Source organism: Tachyglossus aculeatus, chromosome 26 (assembly GCF_015852505.1).
Source record: "Tachyglossus aculeatus isolate mTacAcu1 chromosome 26, mTacAcu1.pri, whole genome shotgun sequence".
In the NCBI taxonomy this organism is placed as follows: domain Eukaryota; kingdom Metazoa; phylum Chordata; class Mammalia; order Monotremata; family Tachyglossidae; genus Tachyglossus; species Tachyglossus aculeatus.
Window position 1 is genome coordinate 18357332 of NC_052091.1, and position 18547 is coordinate 18375878.

Below are 18547 nucleotides of genomic sequence, written 5' to 3' on the forward strand. Positions count from 1 at the left end.
TCATATTTATTGAGCACTTACTGTGCGCAGAGCACTATACTGAGCGCTTGGGAGAGTACAATACAACAATAAACAGATACATTCCCCGCCCACAACGAGATTACAGTCTAGAGGGAAGCCTAGCGGTCCCATTTGTCTGCTTTGGGACCATGGGCAGGTCACCTCTCTGGGCCTCAGTTGCCTCATCTGTAAAATGGAGGGTTAAGACCGTGAGCCTCACGTGTAAACTCATCACGGGCAGGGGACGTGTCTGCTGATTCTGCTGTATTGCCCTCTCCCAAGCGCTTAGTGCAGTGCTCTGCGCATAGTGAGCACTCAATAAATACGATTCAATGAATGAATGAATGAGTCAGGTCCTGGGTGCTGATTCTGAGCAATCTGTCCAAACAGTATTCTCCTTTATTCCAGTGAACAACACCTGGGTTATGGGTTTGTTGTGGCCTTTATTCAGTCATTCGGTCGTATTTATTGAGCGCTTACTGGGTGCAGGGCACTGTACTAAGCGCTTGGGAAGTGCAGAGGAGCAGCGTGGCTCAGTGGAAAGAGCCCGGGCTTTGGAGTCGGAGGTCATGGGTTCAAATCTCAGCTCCGCCCATTGTCAGCTGTGTGACGTTGGGCAAGCCCCTTCACTTCTCTGGGCCTCAGTTCCCTCATCTGTAAAATGGGGATGAAAACCGTGAGCCCCCCCATGGGACAACCTGATCACCTTGTAACCTCCCCAGTGCTAGTAAGCGCTTAATAAATGCCATTATTATTATTATTATTATCATTATTATTACAAGTTGGCAACATATAGAGACGGTCCCTACCCAACAACGGGCTCACAGTCTAGAAGGGGGATTTCCCCCCAAATTCGCTCATAAATTCCCACAACCGCGGCTGTCCGTGTTGGCTTCTAAAGCCAAATTCTTCGCCCTCGTCAGCACGACGACGACGACCGTTGCGGGGGACGTGACAGTGACGAGAAAGAAAAGTCCTAGAAGGATCTGAACGGTCAGAGCAACCCGAAAGCCAACAAGCCCGTATGTTGCCAACTTGTACTTCCCAAGCGCCTAGCACGGTGCTCTGCACACAGTAAGCGCTCGATAAATACGATTGATGATGATGATGATGATGGGAGAATCACGGACCCCGTGGATCGGAAAGCCAAGTAGAAACGGGCTACTTTGGTACGTCACCGGATGATCTTCCGCCTCCCAAGTTTTACGCCCTGCTTATTGATCGTCCAGAAGCTTTGGATACCATCCGAAAGCACATTTAGCCGGCCTGAAAAATTCAACAAGATTCTTCCGGATGAACCCGGGGGTTAAAGAGAGGTACCTCATGGACCTACTTGGTGAGCGGGCCGTGAAAGACGAGGTGATTTCTCAAATTGCGCCAGGGTTGGACTTTCCCATCGATCCTTAAGCTCCAAATTCCAGTTGTGATTACCTCCAGGCGATCAAGAGCAGACGCTGGTCAAACGCTCGATGAAAAAATATCAAAGCGGCCCTTTCGGGGCGGAGAAACCCAGCTTAAAGCGATGGCGTTGACAGCGGTGGAACGGTTCTCCGAAACGCTGCCCACCGAAGAGCCGTCCCGTCATCCGGCGAGGCCGGGAGACGGCACCGAGTTCCGATGAAAGTGACTCATTTTTTTAAAGGACTCGCGACCAAATGGGAACTACATCCCAAGCGAGGTCATCGCAAGACGGAGGCCGACGCGGAAACCTGCGCCGGGAGATTGTGCCTCGGCTAAGGAAAGGGCGAGCCAAGGGGCTGTGGGGAGATTCACGGATTTGCCTCCAAACTGGGAATCTTCTTCTTCTCTGAAGAAGCTCCATGGCTCCGTGCGCGCTATCCCCCCGGACTGCTGAGGAGGAGCGGCTGGAATCGCCTCAATTGCGGAGGGAATCTTGGAGGGTAAGAACGCCCCACTTCAAATCCCTAAAAATGCCTTCCACCATTGAGGAGAAAGCCCGCCAAAGCGAGAACGTGAAGACAGAGCATGGAAAACGGGAAAGGATCCGGATGCATTTCCCCCAGAAATGAGCGGCTTCTCGACATACCTCATCTGGAAAATGGGGGTGAAGACTTGTGAGCCCCCCGTGGGACAACCTGATCACCTCCTTAGAACAGTGCTTTGCGCATAGTAAGCGCTTAATAAATGCCGTTATTATTATTATTATCATATACGGCTCGTTGGGGAAATGCCGCGAGGCTCCAGAGGCGCCCTTACAGTCATCTTCAGGAGGAAAGGAGAGAGGGTTGCCCGGAAACGACTAAGGAATCTGTTTTCCTTAGTAGTCCTCTCTGCCGGAATTCCGGAATTCCCGCCGGAATCCTTACCTGAAACACAATGCGACCAAAGCGGGACCCAGCCGTTGGGATCTCGGCGGCGTGGTGGAGTTTTCCACCGTGCTCGCTGATCGTCCGGAAGCGTTGGATGCCATCCGAAAATGCCGCAGCAAGTGTAGCCGCCCTGAGAAATTCAACAAGGTTCAGAGTTTATTTTTCTAAGTTGCTAGGAACCGTCTCTATATGTTGCCATCTTGTACTTCCCAAGCGCTCAGTACAGTTCTCTGCACACAGTAAGCGCTCAATAAATACGATTGATCGATGGGATCAGGTTGGAATGGAAAGAACCCCACCGGTAGAGCGATAAAGGGTTTCGTGGTGGTGGTTGTTTTTTTTTTTAATGGGATTTGTTAAGCGCTTACTATGTATGAGAGAAGCAGCGTGGCTCAGTGGAAAGAGCCTGGGCTTTGGAGTCAGAGGTCATGGGTTCGAATCGCGGCTCCGCCACTTGTCTGCTGTGTGATCTTGGGCAAGTCACTTAACTTCTCTGAGCCTCAGCTACCTCATCTGTAAAATGGGGATTAAGACTGTGAGCCCCATGTGGGACAACCTGATCACCCTGTATCCCCCCCCCCAGCGCTTCGAACAGTGCTTTGCATATAGTAAGCGCTTAACAAATGCCAATTATTATTATTATTATTATTATTAGGAACTTGGGTAAGTCACTTGACTTCTCCGAGCCTCAGTTCCCTCAGCCGTAAAATGGGGACTGTGAGCCCCAAGTGGGACAAGCTGATCACCCTGTATCCCCCCCAGCGCTTAGAACAGTGCTTTGCATAAAGTAAGCGCTTAACAAATGCCATTATTATTACTATTATTATTATTATCATCACCAGGCACTGTACTAAGCGTTGTTCAGCCTATACCGTGTTCGTGGCTGCACTGAGAGGTCGGAATTGGCTTTTTCACTCCATTAGGAAGCTCTTCCAGCTCAACAGGTTGGCTCGGTGGAAAGAGCCCGGGCTTCGGAGTCAGGGGTCATGGGTTCGAATCCCGACTCCGCCACGTCCGCTCCGTGACCGTTGGCAAGTCACGTCGCTTCTCTGAGCCTCAGTTCCCTCATCTGCGAAATGGGGATTAAGACCGTGAGCCCCACGGGGGACAACTCGATCACCGTGTATCCACCCCCAGCGCTTAGAACAGTGCCCTGCACATAGTAAGCGCTTAATAAATGCCATCAGAAAGAAAAAAAAACAGGTTGCGAACATCAGCAGACTCCTGTGAGTTGGTGATGGAGGAATTTCAACCTGCAGATGCCTCTGCCGTTACCGGCTTATTCCCAGGAAGAAATGCGGACGGCTATGGATTACTGTGTAGATGCCGCACAGAGCTATTGTCTGACAAATAGATGGTGGCCTGGGGCCCGGGAATCCGAAGAATCCAGGTTCTCATCCCGGCTCCGCCACTCATAATAATAATAATAATAATAATAATAATAATAATAATGGCATTTATTAAGCGTTTACTATGTGCAAAGCACTGTTCTAAGTGCTGGGGGGGATACGAGGTGATCAGGTTGTCCCACGTGGGGCTCACCGTCTTCATCCCCATTTTCCAGATGAGGGAATGAGGCCCAGAGAAGTGAGGTGACTTGCCCAAAGTCACACAGCCGACGAGTGGCGGAGCCGGGATTCGAACCCCTGACCTCTGACTCCAAAGCCCGGGCTCTTTTCCACCGAGCCACGCTGCTCACTTCACTACTCCGGGCCTCAGTCACCTCCTCTGTAAAATGGGGATGAAGACTGTGAGCCCCGCGTGAGAAGCAGCGTCGCTTAGTAGCTAGAGCAACGGGCCCGGGAGTCCGAAGGCCCTGAGTTCTAATCCCGGCTCCACTACATGTCTGCTGAGCCCACTGTTGGGTAGGGACCGTCTCTATATGTCGCCAATTTGGACTTCCCAAGCGCTTAGTCCAGTGCTCTGCACATAGTAAGCGCTCAATAAATACGATTGACGATGATGATTTGGGGGAGTCCCTTAACTTCTCTGGGCCTCAGTTACCTCGTCTGTAACATGGGGATAAAGAGCGGGAGCCCCATGGTGGGCAGGGATTGTGTCCCGACTGATTAACTTCCAGCGCTTAGTACAGTGCTCTGCACACAGTAAGCGCTCAATAAATACTATTGAATGAATCTACCCCAGTGCTTAGAAGAATGCTGGGCACCTAGTAGGTGATTACGAAGTGCCATAATAATTATAATTATAATGCGGAACGGGGACCGTGTCCAACCCGATTACCTTGGATCTACCCTTGCGCTTAGAAAAGTGTCTTGCTCATAGTAACGCGCTTTCATTCATTCTTTCGATCGTATTTATTGAGCGCTTACTGTGTGCGGAGCACTGGACTGAGCGCTTGGGAAGTACAAGTTGGCAACATAAGCGCTTAACAAATACCGTCATTCATCATCGATCGTATTTATTGAGTGCTTACTGTGTGCGGAGCACTGGACTGAGCGCTTGGGAAGTACAAGTTGGCAACATAAGCGCTTAACAAATACCGTCATTCACCATCAATCGTATTTATTGAGCGCTTACTGTGTGCAGAGCACTGTACTGAGCGCTTGGGAAGTACAAGTTGGCAACATAAGCGCTTAACAAATACCGTTATTCATCATCAATCGTATTTATTGAGCGCTTACTGTGTGCGGAGCACTGTACTGAGCGCTTGGGAAGTACAAGTTGGCAACATAAGCGCTTAACAAATACCGTTATTCATCATCAATCGTATTTATTGAGCGCTTACTGTGTGCAGAGCACTGGACTGAGCGCTTGGGAAGTACAAGTTGGCAACATAAGTGCTTAACAAATACCGGTATTCATCATCAATCGTATTTATTGAGCGCTTACTGTGTGCAGAGCACTGGACTGAGCGCTTGGGAAGTGCAAGTTGGCAACATAAGCGCTTAACAAATACCGTTATTCATCATCAATCGTATTTATTGAGCGCTTACTGTGTGCAGAGCACTGGACTGAGCGCTTGGGAAGTGCAAGTTGGCAACATAAGCGCTTAACAAATACCGGTATTCATCATCAATCGTATTTATTGAGCGCTTACTGTGTGCAGAGCACTGGACTGAGCGCTTGGGAAGTACAAGTTGGCAACATAAGCGCTTAACAAATACCGGTATTCATCATCAATCGTATTTATTGAGCGCTTACTGTGTGCGGAGCACTGTACTGAGCGCTTGGGAAGTACAAGTTGGCAACATAAGCGCTTAACAAGTACCGTTATTCATCATCAATCGTATTTATTGAGCGCTTACTGTGTACAGAGCACTGTACCGAGTGCTTGGGAAGTACAAGTTGGCAACATAAGCGCTTAACAAATACCGTCATTCATCATCAATCGTATTTATTGAGCGCTTACTGTGTGCGGAGCACTGTACTGAGCGCTTGGGAAGTACAAGTTGGCAACATAAGCGCTTAACAAGTACCGTTATTCATCATCAATCGTATTTATTGAGCGCTTACTGTGTACAGAGCACTGTACCGAGTGCTTGGGAAGTACAAGTTGGCAACATAAACGCTTAACAAATACCATTATTATTATTATTAATACCATTGAAAAAAGTCACAAACCAGCATAGACCCAAGAAACCATACACACAACCAGAGGTTTATCATCGGTGAGAGAGCACTTAAAAGCCGTAAGCATGTTAGGCGCTCAGTACAGTGCTCTGCACGCGGTAAGCGCTTAGAATGAATATTCTACTGCCTGTGGAATTCGTTGTCTAATGATGCGAAACCATACACACAACCAGAGGTTTATCATCAGTGACAGAGCGCTTAAAAGCCGTAAGCATGTTAGGCGCTCAGTACAGTGCTCTGCACGCGGTAAGCGTGTAGAATGAATGCTCTACTGCCTATGGAATTCATTGTCCAGTGATGCAAAACCATACACACAACCAGAGGTTTATCATCAGTGAGAGAGCGCTTAAGAGCCGTAAGCATGTTAAGCGCTCAGTACAGTGCTCTTCATTTTGTTAGTATGTTTGGTTTTGTTCTCTGTCACCCCCTTTTAGACTGTGAGCCCACTGTTGGGTAGGGACCGTCTCTAGATGTTGCCAATTTGTACTTCCCAAGCGCTTAGTCCAGTGCTCTGCACACAGTAAGCGCTCAATAAATACGATTGATTGACTAGCGGGAGATAATGACGGTGAAAATCCGAAAGGGGTTTCCATCTTAGAACAAAGCCTGCACAAGGATGGGGATGTAAGGAAATACATAGGATTCGTCACGGGCAGGGAACGTGTCTGCTAATTCTGATATATTGTACTCTCTCTAGCGCTTAGTACAGTAGTAAGTGCTCAGTAAATACCATCGATTGATAATTCTTGCAGCCAGCTCAGTAAGGATAATGATAATTATGGCATTTGTTGAGCGCTTTACTATGTGCCAGGCTCTGTATTAAGCGCTGAGGCACTGTACAAAGCGCTGGATCTGTCCTCACTCGTAAGCCGTATATATGTATCTATATGTATATATGTATATATGTTTGTACATATTTATTACTCTATTTATTTATTTTACTTGTACATATCTATTCTATTTATTTTATTTTGTTGGTACGTTTGGTTTTGTTCTCTGTCTCCCCCTTTTAGACCGTGAGCCCACTGTTGGGTAGGGACTGTCTCTATATGTTGCCAATTTGTACTTCCCAAGCGCTTAGTCCAGTGCTCTGCACACAGTAAGCGCTCAATAAATACGATTGATTGATTGACTAGCGGGAGATAATGATGGTGAAAATCAGAAAGGGGTTTCCTTCTTAGAACAAAGCCTGCACAAGGATGGGGATGTAAGGAAATATATAGGATTCGTCACGGGCAGGGACCGTGTCTGCTAATTCTGATGTATTGTACTCTCTCTAGCGCTTAGTACAGTAGTAAGTGTTCAGCAAATACCATCGATTGATGATTCTTGCAGCCAGCTCAATAAGGATAATGATAATTATGGCATTTGTTGAGCATTTTACTATGTGCCAGGCTCTGTATTAAGCGCCGAGGCACCGTACAAAGTGCTGGATCCGTCCTCACTCGTAAGCCGTATATATGTATATATGTATGTATATGTATATATGTATATATGTTGGTACATATTTATTACTCTATTTATTTATTTTACTTGTACATATCCATTCTGTTTATTTTATTTTGTTAGTATGTTTGGTTTTGTTCTCTGTCTCCCCCTTTTCGACTGTGAGCCCACTGTTGGGTAGGGACTGTCTCTATATGTTGCCAATTTGCACTTCCCAAGCGCTTAGTCCAGTGCCCTGCACACAGTAAGCGCTCAATAAATACGATTGATGATGATGATGAAGAGGCGTGGGCCCCCATCAAACGGTATTGCCATATTCACCCTCAGGGAGCTTATGGTCGGTAGCCCCGTCTTCAAATGTGTGTGTGTGTTGGGGGGGAATGGTCTCTTTATAAAACCAGGAAATCTATGGAATATGTGGGAATTGCACGTAACCATTGCGCTTAGTACAGTGCTCTGCACACAGTAAGCACTCAATAAATACGATTGATGATGATGATGATTGCCAAACATCAAGTAAACTCCTCCACCAGCTATAGAGGGCTAGAATTTCATATACAGGCCGCATCTCATGCACTTAACCTTATCCGGCAGGCTTTCGACTCTCCAAGCTTTGGAGTCCGAGGTCATGGGTTCAAATCCCGCCTCCGCCAACTGTCAGCTGTGTGACTTTGGGCAAGTCACTTCACTTCTCTGGGCCTCAGTTCCCTCATCTGGAAAATGGGGATGAAGACTGTGAGCCCCCACGTGGGACAACCCGATCACCCTGTATCCTCCCCAGCGCTTAGAACAGTGCCTTGCACGTAGTAAGCGCTTCATAAATGCCATTATTTCTTTGCATAAAAACAACTTGTACTTCCCAAGCGCTTAGTACGGTGCTCTGCACACAGTAAGCGCTCAGTAAATACAATTGATGATCATCATTTTATTTTGTTAGTATGTTTGGTTTTGTTCTCTGTCTCCCCCTTTTAGACCGTGAGCCCACTGTTGGGTAGGGACTGTCTGTAGATGTTGCCAACTTGTACTTCCCAAGCGCTTAGTACAGTGCTCTGCACACAGTAAGCGCTCAATAAATACGATTGATTGATTGACTAGCGGGAGATAATGACGGTGAAAATCCGAAAGGGGTTTTCGGATTGATCATCATCAATCGTATTTACTGAGTGCTTACTGTGTGCAGAGCACCGTACTAAGCGCTTAGCACTGTAATGATGATGATTATTATTCAGTGGGGAGTTAAGTTGTATCCCGGGACTACAGAAAGAGATTTGTCAGTCAGCGGTGTTTATTGAGCACTTACTGTATTAAGCGCTTGGAAAAGTACAACAAAATGAGATACGTTCCCGGCCCGTAATGAGCTTACAGTCTAGAGGGAGGGGAGACAGACATTAATATGAATAAAACTTGACGGAGATATTAATATGAATAAAACTATTTAGCTTTAGCTTTAGATTTAGCTGGCAGCGTTCCTTTCGGCAAAGTAACGACGGCATCCAGCGGATGAGACTGTAGAAGCCAGGAGCAGAGCCAAAGAAATCCGGTTGTATCCCTTTTTTTTTTTAGCAGACTCAAGGGAAGGAGAAAAAGGGAATCCAGCCTAGCCGTCGTTGAGGGCTTTCGGTCCACACAGCTGCCCCGTTGTTGTAATTAAATTAATTCCAGTACAATTAATTACTGTACAATTAATTACAGTACAATTAATTACTGAAATTAAATGAATTCCAGTGTAATTAAGTACAGTGCTCTGCACATAGTAAGCGCTCAATAAATACGATTGATGAATTCCATTCTCCGGGATCTCGCCCGGTCGGAGCTTTTTACAGTGTCGAAGCGACAACTTCGAAACGTGGTTCTGCTGAAGAATTACGTTAACAGGTTTCCGGGCTGGAGTTTGCTTCCTTAGATAATGGCTGAAATGTTTGGGGTTTTTTTGATTAATATGTGTTTCGCGATACTGGCTAAGCGCTTACTATGTGGCAGGCACTAGGGTACGTACAAGGGAATCAGGTTAGACACAGTCATCATCATCAATCGTATTTATTGAGCGCTTACTATGTGCAGAGCACTGTACTAAGCGCTTGGGAAGTATAAATTGGCAACATATAGAGACAGTCCCTACCCAACAGTGGGCTCACAGTCTAAAAGGGGGAGACAGAGAACAAAACCAAACATACTAACACAGTCCTAGCCCCCAACTTAACCCCCATTTTACAGGTGGTGGAACTGAGGCCCAGAGCAGTGAAGTGACTCGCCCAAGGTCACACAGCAGACGGGGGTCAATAAGGATGGGAAAAATCTGCATTTCAGACACGTGGACTGACCACACCGAAAAAAAGAATCCCTCATTAAGCATCTGCTATTTACCTAGTCATACAAAATCACTGATGCCCATTTCAGTTGCTATGTGGTAATGACCTCGAGAGGTGCTTATCACAGTGGCATATTTGATTAAGACTGCGAACCTGATTAACTTGTATCTAGAGAAGCAGCGCGGCTCAGAGCCCGGGCTTGGGAGTCAGAGGTCATGGGTTCAAACCCCGGCTCCGCCACTTGTCAGCTGGGTGACTTCGGGCAAGTCACTTCACTTCTCTGGGCCTCAGTTACCTCATCTGGAAAATGGGGATTAAGACTGTGAGCCCCCCCGAGGGGCAACCTGATCACCTTGTAACCTCCCCGGCGCTTAGAACAGTGCTTTGCATGTAGTAAGCGCTTAATAAATGCCGTCATCATTATTATTATTATTACCCCAGCACGTAGAACAGCGCTTGGCACAAAGTAAGCATTTAACAAGTACCATTATTATTATTTTATTTGCACTTCTTATAGCCCTAAAGCAACTATCAGTTGGTTGACTGTGTATTGACTATTGAATACACAGTCTTTTAGACTGTGAGCCCACTGTTGGGTAGGGAGTGTCTCTATATGTTGCCAATTTGTACTTCCCAAGCGCTTAGTACAGTGCTCTGCACATAGTAAGCGCTCAATAAATACGATTGATGATGATGAATCCCAAATGAGTCTCTTGCCAGGGTACTTTTCCTTTCAGAGAAGATTTTCTCAGTCACGCTGAGTGACCAGGATTTTCACGGCGAAACGAAGTTTCTTGAGTTCTTGTATTAAGGAAGCGTTTTCCATGAACCGTCGATTCTACTAATAAAATTATTAGAATTACCAGAGAAGAAGCAGCGTGGCTCAGTGAAAAAGAGCCTGGGCTTTGGAGTCAGAGGTCATGGGTTCAAATCCCCACTCTGCCCATTGTCAGCTGTGTGACTTTGGGCAAGTCTCTTAACTTCTCTGAGCCTCAGTTCCCTCATCTGTAAAATGGGGATTAAGAGTGTGAGCCCCACGTGGGACAACCTGATCACCTTGTATCCCCCCCGGCGCTTAGAACTTAGTAAGCGCTTAACAAAATGCCATCATTATTAATAGTAACTTTTTCATTTATTACTGGAAGCTGTTTCTGACATTTCAAGAGAGGCAGCATGGCCTAGTGGAAACAGCTCTGGCCAGGGAGTGTGGCCAGGGGACCTGGGACTTAATCCCGGCTCCGCCACGTGTCTGCTGTGTGACCTTGGACAAGTCATTTCACTTGTGTGGCCCTCAGTTACCTCATCTGGAAAACTGGGATTAAGACTGTGAACCCCAGGTGGGATAGAGACCGTATCCAATGCGATTATCCCCGGCGCTTAGTCCAATTCTGGGCCCGTAGTAAGCGCATAACAAATGCCCCTAGACAAAATAAAAAAGCCTTCACCAATCCAACCTTTTTCACAATTCATTTCCACCATGTTCTAAAATACTGAAGCAAATTCACATTTCTCTACTTCGCTTCCAATCTCGCAGTGGGTTGCCTGCCAAATTAAAAGGAATTTGGGAGCAGAATTCCTCCAAGTTCCTTTGCTGTTCATGACTAAGATTTTTTAAAATCCTGCTTTTCAGTTTTCCCATTGCAATCAGCCAAACCGAAGGTTGGATTATAGTCAAGGTAGGGGTTCTTGAAAATTCTCATTTCTGTACTCCTCTACTTAATGAAACAAGAAAGAGGATCAGAGACCATTAGAAATGGCAAATCATGTTAACTAAAATGATAAATAACATGCTGGCTTTGCCAGAAAGAGGTGGAGGATACTTAAGCAGGGAATAAATAGTCTTCTCTTTAAAGTCGGAGGACTAATACCGACATTTTAAGTGGGGCTTTGTTTTGGTTTGGAAGAGAGTTGGTGGAAAGATGCCTTTAAATCGCCAGAGATTATTTTTGATGGGAACCGTTTAGCCAAAAAGCGTAGTTTGAATTTTAACAAAGTCTCTCCCCACCTACAAATGTTGTTTTGACTCGGAGAGGGAGCTTCATCGGCGTTTACGAATAGTACTGTTCTTTTTTTTTCTTTTCCTTTCCTTTTTAAAGTTTCCGACTGGCCAAAGAGCAACAGATCCGTCCTCCAAGTCGATAGGAATGTAGCTTTTCTACAGAGCCGAGTAACTGAGGCTGCATCAAATAAGACGCGGTCATTTGGTGGAAAACCAAAGTCGGGGGAATCTTTTCCGTAGGGCGAATAGCAACCCCACTCCAGAAGGGAACCGTTGCAGTCAAATAGGATTTTAAAATCCTATTTTAAAGCTTACTAAAGAGCTTACTAAAGCTCTCTTCTCTCACCCGCCAGCTGTAAAATTGGGTCTCTGATAATATGAAATGGGTTTTTTCCCGAGAGCCTAGATAGAACAGCGTCTTGGGTCTCTCAAGGAATTAACTGAGTTCACTGGAATTTATGCCCGAAGGCTTCATTTTTGGCCTCGACTTATTTATCTCAAATAACCGGGGGCATGTGGAGACATTCCGACTTAAAAAGTCCAGCGATACAATATATTCCCACACATCCGTAACGCAGCGTAACTTAGGGGCTAGAGCACGGACTTGGGAATCAGAAAGACCTGGGTTCTCCTCCCGGCTCCGCTGCTTGTCTGCTGGGTGACCTTGGGCCTCAGTTCCCTCATCTGGAAAATGGGGATAATTACCGATAATTCCCCATGTAGGACAGGGATTCTGTTTACTTGTAGCCACCCCAGCGTTTAGTATGGTGCCTGGCGCATAGTAAGCCCTTAACAAAAACCACAATTATTATTGTTACACTGACAGACCCGGCCAGTCGGGACATTCTCAGGACCCTATGTAAGTTAGTAGTTTCGATCTCGTGTCTTTCCAGCCTTTTTACTGTGAATCAGCAGTGGGGTAGACAGGTTTGATCCACACCTCCTCTTCCTTCCCTCGTCCATCTTCGGGATAAGCTCTTTAGGGAGGGAACTGTTGGCAGAGGGAAGGAGGAGGAGAAGCCCCACACTCCGTCAATTATTCATACCCGACAGCTCTAGAATTCCAGGTGACTTTGATTTATTTTTAATGGCCGCGCTAGGTCTCTCACAAGTTAACGTACTCGGGAAACCGCAGTGAATTTAATTAGGAAGAAATCCCTCTTGAATAGTGAAGGTGCGTCGCATTCCCACCCTAATGTGCTACCATAATCGATCAATCAATGGTACTTATTGAGCACCGCCTGTGTGCAGAGCACTGTACTAAGCGCTTGGGATTTAACAGATACGTTCCCCGCCCGTGAAGACGCAAACCACTGACCCGTGAAAGTTCAAAAATTATTGTCCTCACCCAAGTGTACTCTCAATCAATCAATCAATCAAAGGTATTTATTGAACGCTTACTAGGTGCAGAGCACTGCTCTAAGCGCTTGGGAGAGTGCAGTGCGAGAGAATGACCGCAAACGTTCCCCGCCCATCATGTGCCCCTTTTAGACTGTGAGCCCACTGTTGGGTAGGGACTGTCTCTATATGTTGCCAATTTGTGCTTCCCGAGCGCTTAGTACAGTGCTCTGCACATAGTAAGCGCTCAATAAATACGATTGATGATGATGATGATGATGTGCTGATGGTTTACAGCATTTGCACCTTGTGTTTTAGAGACTACCTTGATAAAGTCCTGACTGTTGTGTACTGTTTGTACGTATTTATTACTCTATTTATTTTACTTGTACATATCTATTCTATTTTATTTTGTTAATATGTTTTGTTTTGCTCTCTGTCTCCCTCTTCTAGACTGTGAGCCCACTGTTGGGTAGGGACTGTCTCTATATGTTGCCAACTTGGACTTCCCAAGCGCTTAGTACAGTGCTGTGCACACAGTAAGCGCTCAATAAATACGATTGATTGATTGGCTATTGGCCCAGTGTGGAAAGAGCCTGGACTTGGGAGTCAGAGGACGTGGGTTCTAATCCTGGGTCCGCCACTTCTCTGCTTTATGACGTTGGGCAAGCCACCTGACTTCTTTGTACCTCAGTTCCCTCATCTGTAAAATGGGGATTAAGACTGTGGAACGACCCGATGATCTTGTGTCTACCCCAGCACTTAGAACAGTGCTTGGCGCATAGTAAGCGCTTAATAAATACCAAAATTATAATTATGACATAAAGTCCAATGTCCTTTGGTTTAGAACCAGAGAACAAGGTAGAGGTCTTTAACCAGAACAGCTCAGCCTCACGATAGCTTTTAGGCATCTTATTTGACGTTTATCCAGTTTTGCGGGGTAAGGAACGTGACGCGATTACAAGGATTTGTAAATGCTTCCTCTGGCCAGATTCTCTGTGCCAAAATTGAGTATTTGGGGAAAAAAAACCAAGAAATGATCCCCGAGAGAATTCTTCCTCGTTTGATTTTCGACTTTTTTCACTCTGCTCGGCGATGCCATCAACTAGAACCCTTCCAGGTTCTCCTTTAGAGGGAAATAAAACCTTAAGGCACCCCTGGAGAAGGAAGATAGCATTCAAGTCCTCAATCTCCACTTACTCGCGTGTTCTTTAATCAATCAACCATATCTTTCGAGCGCTGTGTGCAGGGCAGTGTACTAAGCACTTGGGGGAGAGGGCAACACGACAGCGTTGGTAGGCACATTCCCTGCCCACCACGAGCTTGCGGTCTACAGTCTTAACGTCTCACAGTCTTTCTTCAAATGCTGTCGAGTCGTTTCCAACCTGTAGCGACTCCGTGGACGCGCCCTCTTCGGAACATCCCATCTTCTGTCAGAGAGTCCTTCTGGTATGTGGATCCAGAGCGTTTTCTTGGTAGAGGTACGGATTCGGTTTACCATCGCCTTCTTCCGAGCGGTAAAAAGTTGAGTCCCTGTCGTCGTCTTTGACCAAAACTCGACTCTTTCCCGTCTCGCCGCCGCCCAGCACGGGTGAATCGACTTTGACCCTTCGGCTTAGACCTTTCCATCGCGGTAGCCCGGTGTAGCGTAGCTCTAGGCTTCACCGGAGACCTCTCCTAACGCGGTAAGGCGTCGATTCATAGGAGAGCTTACAGTCTAGGGACACGCTATTGCCCGTGTCGTTTGCAAGTCGTTGTAATGATATTTATTGCGTACCTACTGAGTGCACTGGGGCAAACCCCTGTGAGACCCTTGTGTCCAAATGTGCCCTCCCCCTCTCCCTTGGAATGATTTTGGGTAAAGTAGCATCCGTGTGGAAAAGAAAGGTTCTCACAACATCGCTCACTAGCAATCAATCAGTCAATCATATTTATTGAGCGCTTACTATGTGCAGAGCACTGTACTAAGCGCTTGGGAAGTACAAATTGGCAACATATAGAGACAGTCCCTACCCAACACTGGGCCCACAGTCTAAAAGGGGGAGACGGAGAACAAAACCAAACATACTAACAAAATAAAATCTCTCTTGGCTTTCCCCTCCGAGAACCAGACTTCTGGATAAATCGCGAAGACCTGTTTGTAATCGACCACTCGGAAAACTTGCTTGTACTTCCCGAGCGCTTAGGACAGTGCTCCGCACACAGCAAGCGCTCAATAAATGCGATTGATTGATTGATTTAGGATTGCCTTAGGTGCCAAGGCTTTTTGTCCGGGTAAATTGGCTGTTTCAGAGATGAGAAGCAGGGTCAGGTCCCGGGTTCTCATCCCGGCCCGCCACTTGGCTGCTGGGTGACCTTGGGCGAATCACTTGACTTCTCTGGGCTTCAGTCACGTCAGCTGTGAAATGGAGATTAAGACCGTGAGCCTCAAGTGGGACAAGAACTGCTCCCAACCCAATTTTCTTGCATCCACCCCGGCTCTTAGTAATAATAATAATAATAATAATGGCATTTATTAAGCACTTACTCTGTGCAAAGCACCGTTCTAAGCGCTGGAGAGGTTACAGGGTGATCAAGTTGTCCCACGGGGGGCTCACAATTTCCAGATGAGGTAAATGAGGCACAGAGAGGTTAAATGAGTTGCCCAATGTCACACAGCAGACGTGCTGTGAACCCATGACCTCTGACTCCAAAGCCTGGGCTCCTTCCACTGAGCCACGCTGCTTCTTACCAGCGTTTTTTACCGAAACGGACCGAACTCTCGTGCCTTTTCCACAGGAGAGAGAAGCCCTGCAGAAGCAGCTGGACGAAGCAAACCGAGAAGCACAAAAGTACCGCCAGCAGCTCCTAAAAAAGGAGCAGGAAGCAGAAGCTTACCGGCAGAAGCTGGAGGCCATGACGCGACTACAGACGAACAAAGAAGCCGTCTAGGGTTGCGACGGACACGTAAGCCTGGTACCGCTCCGAGGCGAGAAAACCCCAAATTGCAACCTCGAACTGGACGCCGTCTACACGCGGCCGGCGGATTACGGGATCCGGGCGGGGGGTGGAGAGACTGGCATCCAGGTTAAGAACCGGACCGGGGCCGGAGGCTCCGATGAGTTCCTTGTATCATAAACTCTGACCTTAGAAGTTGTGAAAAGTATTTAAAACTGAATTCTGTAAATAGTTGGATTTTTTTTACAGTTCCCAAAATGAGTTGCTAAAAAAAAAGATTTTTTGAAAGGATCCAGACACACAGATAGGCGAACGTTTTTTGTGAATTCTTTTTTGATTTTAGTATGAATCTAATTTCTCAGAAACAGAACAGTTTTAAGGGTGATCCTTGCTAATCACGGTGACTGTTAGAAAAATGAACGCGACGCGCTGATTCCGGAATTCATCCTGCTGGTCTCAACTCAGCCTTTATCCGAAGGGGGAAAAAAAAAAAAAAAAAGGATTTCTCTGAGGAAATCGATCCACAGCTTTAAGTAATTGCCTCTGATTCTCTGGAAACATTTTTTAGGAAGTGAAACTTTTATATTTGTTTACTCCCGCTATATTTGAGTAGATTTTCATGTATATGAAGCTAATATTTTTTAAACTTTCAGTCTGTACATATTTTGCATGTTTTTATAATTTCGGAGTGCCTCGCTTGCATAGGAACTTTCCGCAAAGACGATGAAATCCCGTAGGTCACCGAAATCGAGTAAGTGAGCAACAGGCTCTATCGTTCCACAATGAAATCCTCGGAAGAAGCAGTCTGGGGGGGGACTTATTTGCAAAATCGAGAATTTGGAGAAAATGCCACAAAAACAGGTGGGATTCTGTGAAAATTCCCCCTTGCAGGTGTCGTGAGGCACAGGAATATAGGTTGATGCCTTTGGAAAACTTAACACGGTTAAGTTTCACAGATATTCCCTTCAACTTCGTGTCTCCCCGTCCTGTGCCTGTTCCCTAGCGAGGAGTCCGGGAGAGACGGTATCGTCTCTGTTTATCCGTTCGGAAAAGGTAGTTCCGATTCCCGGAACGGGAACCGTTTCCCACCCCGGCGACGGTGACGGCTTTTACCTAGTTTCGTCGCCCCGCTCTGTGAAATCGGTCGATCTGTGCCGTGACTTGCTCTATCTTAAGACTGTTAAGTTCTGTATTGTATGAACACCAGACTTGGATTGATCCTTCGGATTTATTTTGTAAAGCATAACTTCGAGTCTTTATCCTTGCTTTGCTTTTTTTTATGTTTCACTGCTATATGAAAATGTTTATCTAAACTGAAAAATACGGAAAAAAAACCCCTTATTACCTATACTGTATAAAAAAGAAAAATTACCCTTAAAACTGTACTCTGGCCTACTTTTCTATTTTACAATTAAATATCTTTTCCACATACGTACAGTGTGGACTTGATTATATTTAAACGTTTTTATTCGTGCGTTAATGATAGCAATAATAGTCGTAGTAATTAGAGAAGCAATTAGAGAAGCAGCGTGGCTCGGTGGAAAGAGCCCGGGCTTTGGAGTCAGAGGTCATGGGTTCAAATCCCGGCTCTGCCAATTAGCTGTGTGACTTTGGGCAAGTCACTTCACTTCTCTGGGCCTTATCTGTAAAAATGGGGGTGAAGACTGTGAGCCCCCCGTGGGACAACCTGATCACCTTGTAACCTCCCCAGCACTTAGAACAGTGCTTTGCACATAGTAAGCGCTTAATAAATGCCATTATTATTATGGGGATTAAGACTGTGAGCCCCCCGTGGGACAACCTGATCACCTTGTAACCTCCCCAGCGCTGAGAACAGTGCTTTGCACATAGTAAGTGCTTAATAAATGCCATTATTATTATTATTAATTGGGGTATTTGTTAACCGCTTCCTCTGCGCCAAGCACTGAACTAAACGCATCCAAGCAAATAGGGGCGAACACGGTCCCTGTCCCACGTGGGGCTAGTCATCTCAGGCCCCATTTTCCAGATGAGGGAACTGAGGCCCAGAGAAGCGAAGTGACCCGTCCAAGGTCACACAGCAGACAAGTGGCGGAGCCGGGATTAGAACCCGTAACCTTCCGACTCGCGGGCCCGGGCTCTCTCCGCTAAGCCACGCCTCGTTCATCATGCATGCCAATTTGCTGCCAATATGTTGCCAATTTGTACTTCCCAAGCGCTCAGTACAGTGCTCTGCACACAGTAAGCGCTCAATAAATACGATTGATGATGAGGCATCCGAACCAAAGCCTGGCATCCGCAAATGACGCTTATTTTTCTCACGCCGTCCTGAAAGTATTCAGGGGGAAAATGGTGGGCTCGCAACTTCTTGGAGCCCACCGATTCCGTGGAAGATTGTGGTCTGACTGGTTTCTTGGCACAACCCCTGTTTGTGGAATGAAGAATTTCTGGAACGTCAAAAAAGGTTGGCGTTTCCCGGTGGAAACTCTTAATAGACTGTAAGCTCCCTGTGGGCAAGGATTGCTTCTACCAACCCTATTCTAATCAATCAATCGTATTTATTGAGCGCTTACTGGGTGCAGAGCACTGGACTAAGCGCTTGGGAAGTCCAAGTTGGC

The 18547-nt window shown here is 46.4% G+C and overlaps 2 protein-coding genes across 4 annotated transcripts in view; both read left to right on the plus strand.

Annotated features, from left to right (window-relative positions):
* GABPB1 (GA binding protein transcription factor subunit beta 1) overlaps window positions 1-17381 on the plus strand; it is a 109806-nt gene extending 92425 nt beyond the window's left edge. For all 3 annotated transcript variants that reach the window (XM_038766814.1, XM_038766813.1, XM_038766812.1), the window contains one exon: window positions 15792-17381. In XM_038766814.1, coding sequence (XP_038622742.1) covers window positions 15792-15944 — 153 coding nt within the window. In that variant the 3' untranslated portion in view covers window positions 15945-17381. The remainder of the gene's footprint in view (window positions 1-15791) is intronic.
* The window catches only part of HDC (histidine decarboxylase), a 41139-nt gene continuing 39388 nt past the window's right edge, over window positions 16797-18547 (plus strand). The window contains exons 1-2 of the mRNA XM_038767009.1: window positions 16797-16846; window positions 16954-17049. Of these exons, the coding sequence (XP_038622937.1) occupies window positions 16797-16846; window positions 16954-17049 (146 nt within the window). The remainder of the gene's footprint in view (window positions 16847-16953; window positions 17050-18547) is intronic.